This window comes from Phoenix dactylifera, chromosome 16 (assembly GCF_051530095.1).
Source record: "Phoenix dactylifera cultivar Ajwa chromosome 16, Ajwa_hap1_PhDact_Kaust_v1.1, whole genome shotgun sequence".
In the NCBI taxonomy this organism is placed as follows: domain Eukaryota; kingdom Viridiplantae; phylum Streptophyta; class Magnoliopsida; order Arecales; family Arecaceae; genus Phoenix; species Phoenix dactylifera.
The window spans coordinates 23,193,741-23,201,778 of NC_143205.1; the positions used below are offsets into that span (position 1 = coordinate 23,193,741).

The 8,038-nt window shown below is 44.6% G+C and overlaps 2 protein-coding genes across 2 annotated transcripts; both read right to left on the minus strand.

Annotated features, from left to right (window-relative positions):
• Window positions 1–1,547: 1,547 nt before the first annotated feature.
• YCF37 (homolog of Synechocystis YCF37) lies at window positions 1,548–2,224 on the minus strand. Its single transcript, XM_008798163.6, has one exon. It carries the CDS (start codon window positions 2,177–2,179, stop codon window positions 1,718–1,720), a length of 462 nt encoding a protein of 153 aa, XP_008796385.2. The 5' UTR covers window positions 2,180–2,224; the 3' UTR covers window positions 1,548–1,717.
• A 710-nt stretch (window positions 2,225–2,934) lies between these two features.
• LOC103711858 (Tetratricopeptide repeat (TPR)-like superfamily protein) lies at window positions 2,935–5,577 on the minus strand. The gene is made up of 2 exons (XM_026806503.4): window positions 3,296–5,577; window positions 2,935–3,198 (listed from the first exon to the last, which is right to left on the minus strand). The coding sequence occupies exon 1, from the start codon at window positions 5,401–5,403 to the stop codon at window positions 3,394–3,396; it is 2,010 nt and encodes a 669-aa protein (XP_026662304.4). The 5' UTR covers window positions 5,404–5,577; the 3' UTR covers window positions 2,935–3,198; window positions 3,296–3,393.
• Window positions 5,578–8,038: the final 2,461 nt, after the last annotated feature.

The window sequence follows — 8,038 nt, forward strand, 5'->3', positions numbered from 1 at the left end:
TTCTCTGGATCCATTTTGTACCCATTCCTCCATATCTATGGAGTATTTTGTCTCTTGACACAGATGGCAATGCTCATGCGAGACTAGTATGAGCTACCGATGTACCAAAAACAAAAAAAAGTTACCTGAAAAATTGTTTACTTGTAGAAAGAACGAAGGTGACCTTGGAGTGAAAGACCTTGCTCAATTCAACAGTGCTCTCCTGGCTAAATGGGGATGGTGACTCATCTGAAGAGACTCAGGCAAGTGGAGAAGGTAAATTGAATTTGCGTACCGCAAAAAAAATCAAGCTTTCTACATGTTGGAAATCGTTAAGAAGATATTCTGGGTTTTGCAAAGATGTGGTCGACTCTCTACCGGCCTTCTATAATAGAGTTCATTTAGGCCCTACAAGCCGAGGGTATAATGATATAGCTCTCGGGCCCAACCCTCGGAATGACTTATACAAGGCCCAGGAAAACCGGATGGCTCTTTCCCTCTCTTCTCCCAGCTAGTCCAAAAAAAAGATGGCACCGTGGTTGACTTCTTTAGCGTAAATTGAGAGTAGAAAATATAGCAATAGTATGCTTCAGGAAGTAGAAGCAGAGAGAAGATAAAAGTATATAGATAACTATATCATCTTTTCACTGGAGAAGATGAAAATAAAAGTGTATAGCCAAAAAATTTTAAAAGTTGTGTGAGTTGGAGAAGATGAAAATAAAAGTGTCCCAGAAAAGGTTTAAAACTGGCCAATGGCCAATTAGGGTGCTAATTTTGGACCATAATGCCAATTTTGCAGGAGCTTTTGCCAGTGACATATCATTTTCCAGATCACAGTTTTGGATGCAAATAATTATAATATATGTTCTGTATCTACATCTACATATGCAAGTGTCAACCGATGATGTTTTAAGAAGTGGAGAAAAAGAGAGAAGATAGAATTTCCTTAATCCATCCAATAATTTTAACAATGAAAGCTATGAACAATTGTAATTTTAGATATCATGTATACATGTCAGTTTACATATCTCACAACCCTTGCATGCATCTGCTCATATTTACCAAAAAAAAAAAAGAATGCATTATCTCATAAATTGTACAAGAATTATTGATCCTACAGTCCTCCAATCAAACCATGATCCTCGCTAAATTGCACATTTCTTCATTGTGCGCAATTTGTCATGCAATTCACAAGGACTGTTAAACCACAACTTGTGAACATCAATTAAAGTTATAACCAAGGCCAATCGTGAGCAAAACTGTACCTTCAATTTAAACCTTGTTTTGGTTTCTATAGACATGTATCTAATGCATTTTTTTAATGAATTTTATTATTCTCTTTCACAATTTTTTTGGCCTTCTTTGCATGAAAGAAAACTTTTTTTTGCATTTGACTACAATGCCATTCTTGACTTATTCAATATCCTTTTTTTCTTGTGCCAAGTAGATATAAATGAAGCCAGGGATTCCCCAAGTTATTCTCAATTTGTTGGTTAGAATTAACCCCTGTGAATAATCTCGGACTGGGGAACATGATAGCTTATAAATTACAAACCCCAACAATGGAATTCTTGATCAATATAGCAATTTCAGATTGCAAAAGAGTAACGCAGCACTCTACCAGATGATACACCTAAATCATACCAAAAAAATAGCACCCGAAAAAGAAATCTACAATTTAGAGTAGAAAATAAATGATAGATTAGTAGAGAATAATAAGAGGTCATAGATTGAAATACTAGGGTTTCCGGCGCTCGGGCCCAAGAATTCCATTGACGACGGAGACGCCGACCAGAACTCCGACGGCCTCCGCCCCCGCCACCGCCCCGGCCTGGAGAATATCCCCGGCGACCCCGACCTCGGCCTCCGCAGCGATCCCCTCCTCCGCCGCCTGGATCTCCTTCTCCGCCGACACGAAGCCCTCCTCCACCGCCTTCTCCCCCTCCTTCACGATCTCCTCCGCCTCCTCCTCGATCTTCTTCAACTTCTTCCGCAGCCCGAAGAGCGGGATGTCCTCCGCCCTCGCGGAGGCGGCCCCGGCCAGAAGGGGGGCGGGCGAGGAGAGGAGGAGGAGGAGGACGCACTGCCGCCGGCCGGCGAGGGGCCGCGGCGATGAGGCGGGGCCAGCGAGGCAGCGGACGGCGGCAGGGCGAGGGGCGCGGGGGAGGGGGTGGAGGAGCGAGGTCGGAGACGAGGCCATGTCGGGAGAGTTTGGTTTGTGGTCGTAATCGGATTACGGTCGCAAAAAATAATCGACACCGGTTGACGGATATACCCTCACCTCCTCATCGTGGTGTCCGGTCACCATAACCAGGAGCTCCAGGACCATAGAAAATCAGAAATTAAATATAAAATTTTAATAGAAATAAAATGTGCAGACACTATCAATCCACGGGCAGATCTCAGCGATCCCCTCACGTGACTTAGGATCACATTTGTCTTCTACAGAAGCGAGAGTCTTCAAAATCTGATATGTTTCAACTCCTTTGTAAGGTTATTACAATTTGGTTCAAAGATGTTGCTATAGCATAATAATAATTTCATATTATACTATAGTATAATAACATAACATAATTTGATATTATGTAACATGTATTATGATATAGTATAATATAATATTATATTTACAATATAATATAATAACAAAAATATATAATATTATAATTATTATTATATATAAATATTATTTTGCAAATATTATATTTTGTTATGGGTATTTTAGTTTTAAAAAAATAATAATTCAAAATAGATTTCTGATGGAGCCTAAAAGTATTTTTTTCGTAGCGAGAAAGTACTTTTTGACCCTCCAAAAACTTTGCCAAATGAGATCATAGCCGCATGGGATTCACCCATACAACATTTCTAATTCTGTTTCTCGCCATTAAACAAATTTCTAATACCCTACTTGAAAAATCTAAACAAATTTCTAATACTCTACTTGAAAAATCAAACACATTTTGGAATTACCACTTCTTTCCATGGTCGATAAAGGCATATCATGGATAAATCTAGTGTGGTTTACAAAACAAGTTAAACTCAGTTCTTTGGCATTTATGAAATATTAACTAATACAGCATTATGCCTTATCACATCAGCCTGGGATTAGGGGATTTCTAACCGTACTTAATCCACGCCATTGGTTCGCTGATGCGTTCTCCCCCTCCAGCCAACGCTAGTTCTCTTGAGCTTGTATCTTCGATGCACCTTCTTCTAGATCTCCTGCAAGCATATGAAAAGATCCAGAAAACTATGATAACAATATGAAAGAATGTTATTATACTGTAACTGCTTATGTGATCTTGCTAGGAATTACTGCCTGATAAACTTATCGCGAAACTTCTCAAACGTCACGTTTTCCACCACAAGAAAGGCACAGATACAAACACGATGAGGTCTTCAGGCCTGGCCATCTCTCTAAGCAAAACGACCAGAATAAATGTCATAAATCCGCTTAAAATCTACTGCACTCGCAGTCCAGACATGACCCGGCGATGCCAATGGAAGCCCCGCTTCAACCCCCTCGCACCTCTCCTCCACTAAAGCCGCCTCCCGAAGCTTCCCTTCCTTCCACAAGCTCTTCACAAGCAAAGCTTTGGTATGACCATCCGGGAACATACGCGAGCTCCTCATTTCCTCGAACACCCTCAGCGCAAGCGCCGCCCTCTCCTGCTTGCAGTACGCCCGAATCAGCACCCGATACATATAAGAATCGGGATCGAGCCTGCACTGCCTCACCATCCCAAACAGCCTATGGACGCTCTTCAAATCCCCATTGCCGGCAAAATACTGCATCAAACCTGTAAATGTTTGTGTATCAGGAAGCACTCCCTCTAACATCATCTCTTCCAGTAGCTCCATAGCCTCATTTCCCCTCCCGCACTTAGCCATCGTCCTCAGCAAAGAAGAGCATAGCAGCAAGCGGTTGGATGCCGACAGCGAGCCGCATATCAAATTGGCATCGCGAAAGACCTTCATGGCGGCATCGGCTTTCTTCGAGAGACCGTAGAAGTCGACAACCAATCGAACGGTGTCAAAGGGGAGCAGAATCCCCTCGGACTTCACCTTGGAGAGAAGGCGTTCGACCAATTCAACATGCCCGTTTCGAGCGAGGATGGCGATCATTCTCGCAACTGTGTCGCGGTCATGGGCGAACCCTCCAGGTTGGTACGCCACCCAGCAGAAGAACTCCCACGCCGTCTCGGCCTTCTTGAAGGCCCTCAGGAGCTTGCACACCAGCCGGGAGGTCCACACAAGCTTCGCCGCCTCCAATTCAGATACCTCTGTCGGATCCCAGTCCTCCAAAGCTTTGGCCAGAGCGATTGGGTCCAGCCATGGCTTCAATTTGATCTGACCACTGCCGTCATTCTTTTGGTTATCGTCACGGGCTTCCTCCTCCTCCTCCTCCTCATTCTCTTCTTCCTCGACAGCGAACCCAATTCGATCATCGGGGGATAATATCTTCACGAACTCCTCGGTCCCTGTGGTGTGCCCAGCCTCCCTCATTCTTGATATCGCCTCCCTCATCGATCGTCCGGGGAGAATTCCATCATAATTCATTGCTTTGATTAGCTTCTCCAGGTCAACGAACCGTCCGGACGACGAGAGGGCCTCGGCAAGAACATTGTACTGCTTTGATGTTCGGCGAATCCTCATGGAAGGGAGTAGATGGAAGACCTCAATAGCCTGCTCGAGATTTCCGGATCGAATGAGGTGGTCTATGATGATGGTGTAAGTACGGGAGTTGGGATTCGCACCTTCTTGGATCATCTGGTTGAAGGTGGCGACGGCGGCGGAGTGGTCGCCGGCGGCGGCGTAGAGGTTCATGACGAGGTTGTAGGCTTCGGTGCAGGGGTGGCTCCGGCCGCGGCGGGCGGAGGAGGCGGAGGAGGAGCGGAGGGAGGACCAAACGTGGAGGGCCGAGGGGAGGTCGCCGGCGGCGGCCAGCCAGCGGAGGCGGTCCATGGGGGAAGGGGGGAGGGCGGAGGGGAAGGCGCCAGCATCGAGGTCGGCGAGGAGTTGGTGGAGATCGGGGAGGCGGCGTGCGAGCGCGAGGCGCTTGGCGAGGGCGTGGAGGGCGGGGGCGGGGCGGCGGGCGACGGCGGGGTGGGAGCGGAGGGAGTGGAAGAGAACGAGGGCGTGGTCGGGGGAGGGGGCGGCGCGGAGGGCGTTGGCGGCGACGAAGGGGTCGAGGGAGGGCGAGGAGGGGAGGGGGAAGGGGGCGGAGGGGTCGTGGGAGCGGAGGCGGAGGCGGATCGTGTCGATGAGGCGGGCGCGGCGGAAGTAGAGGGAGACGCAGGTTTCGCCTGCGGCAGCGGAGGGTTTCGCCGAGGAGGAGTAGGAGCGGAGGAGCGCGGCGGAGATGCTTAGGGTTACGGTTTCGCGCTTGGCGATGAAGGAGGAGAGGAAGGGATAGAGAGAAGGCATATCGGCTTTCTCATTGCCGGCAACGTTCTCTTTGGTTATGGAGTGCTGCTACTTGAGGAAGGGCTATTTGAGCGATGTGAAACGGGGTCCAGAGATACCGTTTTGCTGGTGCTGCTCTTTTGTGAGTTGTATAAAAGAGAGATGGAGATGGTTGTGGAAAATCGATCCAATATTTGGAGATTTTCTAATAGAAAGAAAGCCCCTACTTCATTTTCTCTTATCTTCCCTGATTCTATCAAACCAGGATCATCTCTTATATTGTGACAGATTTTTATTCGTGCAATCATTTCTTCCCAGTATTACAGAAAATTAAACACCATGACATTAAGAAGCAAGTTTTTCCTAGAGCCATAGCATGTTTGAATCAAACTAGTCCAATCCCAGATTGTCAACATGAATATATTTCAGGGTAATTCTCATTCCATACAAGCAATATAGCTATTGCCGCATATTAATGTTATTGTTAAGCTCCCTACAATCTAGTGGGATTTGGCAAATAAATGACGTAAGTGTAATTTTGAAAAGAAAAGGATCTCCCTCTCAATGCTTTCGAGCAAATCCAACCTTCCATGCATGTGAGTGTTGGAAGCTTGTTTCATATATCTTCGACCCAAGCTCTCCTTCTGAGATTTCTTGCCTAGAGCCAAGCTAATTCCCATTACTCAGCCTCCTTACTCCTGCAAATTAGTGAATAAAAATCCAGCACCAAGCATTAAAACACATACCAAAATAATTCTCTCTTGGATCATAGCTAGATCATAAAGAAGCCAATGATCTGTGAATATATATGTCCATTTTGCATCATGCGTACCTAAATGGTAAAAGAATGTTTTTCCAGTAACTTATCAGTATAGAGTTATGTGCTAGTAAGAAACATCAAAACACATACTAATATATTTTGGAACCGATCTTTGCTGATGAGATAGACCGATCGATGAAAGTTTGTTGCCTGGTTGCAAGCTAATCATTCAAAGTTCACTATGTGTTCAATCCAAAAGACGCACGAAAAGTCCTTTACATTTCAAATTTTCTCTGTAACCGAGAAGCATAGGCGAGATACATAGTTTATTACCTTATCAACTAGCGTATAACCCCGAATTACTCGACGGCAGGCTTCGACCCTATTTTTTGATTCTCTTAGCTGCCTCTTTGCCTCTCTCATGCCTCCTATTCTTCGAAAGCCATGTTAGGCATCGGAGAATTTTCTGTCGGACACGCTCCAATAGGTAGACTACTTTGTTTTATCTATTTCAAATTGGAATCGGCGTTAGAGTATTGGCCGAAGCCGTTCCTTGTCATCTAAAGAAAACTCATGGGTGCTCGGCATCGAGATCATCGTCGGTCAAGTGCAGGGGCTACTGAACTTTCATTGCGGAGATGCATGGCGACCCCATCTAATTTCTCTAAATTGATTGGTAGACGAGTTGAGATTTCCAACAACCTCGTTAACTTGGCGCCTAGATCAGGCCGGATCCTAGCATCGACATATACTACTCCATCAAGGTCTTATTGAACAGCATTCATCTTTTCCTCGATTGAGTAGCATACAAAGTCATAACCACAAGGTTGACAATGTCACCGTAATAAAGAACCCGACTCTTACCACATCACCAGATCTCTGAAACACTTGGGTAAGGTTTTCAAATGTAACCGACCAAGATAGATTACCTACATGGAGCTTGTAGTCACTTCCAGGGTACAAGGGCTCTTTAGGCTTGGATTTGTGTAAAAAATTTAACCTAAAGCTGGACTTAAGTATAAAAAATATTAAATTTTATATAGGCATGACCCGAAGTTTAATTAAAAATAAATACGGTTCTACTTCATCCTCGCCGATCGCCATCGCCATCGCCAACAATATAGCTGTCAAAGGAATTTATTTTGTAAGACAAAGATGGATCACAAAAGCCAAGTGTTTATCATTCATTGCAAGAGCTAATTCCATGAGGGACTAACTCTTACTCTTACTTTTTCATGTAAAACAACGCAAATATAAATACGATATTTGGAAATGCACCGTATCTCTTACCTCAAAATGTGTCCGTGTCTGTCTGTGTTTCAGAGAGAGAGAGAGAGAGAGAGAGAGAGAGAGAGAGAGGGAGTCCTTACGCTTCCATCCAGACTCTGGATGACTTCTTTCACAATCTTCAACAGAGCTCACGGTTGCAAAAGCTAATTCTTGAATTCTTCCAGTGTCCCTGTCATCAAGTACCTGAAAACATGTCCAATTAATTAGGCCTAGCTATCTGTATGTATAGAAAAAACCAGATTGCTGAATACAATAGCGTGCATTTCAACCATCGGAGTGCTTTAAATGACGTCCGTGGTTAGTACTGATACCATTTAGAATATCCTCACGAACGGAAACATAATTTTAGCGCGCATTTTCCGAGTGACGCGTTTAGCATTTAAACCTCGCTTCCTGAAACATGCATACTGGCATCTGAATTCGATGCATGCGCCTATCTATCTATCTATCTATATAATAGATCCAAAAATAAATTTAAACCGGACCAACATAAATCTAAATCTGAATTAATTAAAAGATATCTTTAGTTGAGCTCAGCCCTAACACAGTCCACTCCGGTCCGTGAATTGATCTAGTTTTTCTTTTGTTTGATGTGGTACCTTCGAG

Bases quoted from the DNA above. Each gene is read 5' to 3' on its own strand.
- YCF37 (XM_008798163.6), bottom strand. From the start codon at position 2,179: ATGGCCTCGTCTCCGACCTCGCTCCTCCACCCCCTCCCCCGCGCCCCT.
- LOC103711858 (XM_026806503.4), bottom strand. From the start codon at position 5,403: ATGCCTTCTCTCTATCCCTTCCTCTCCTCCTTCATCGCCAAGCGCGAA.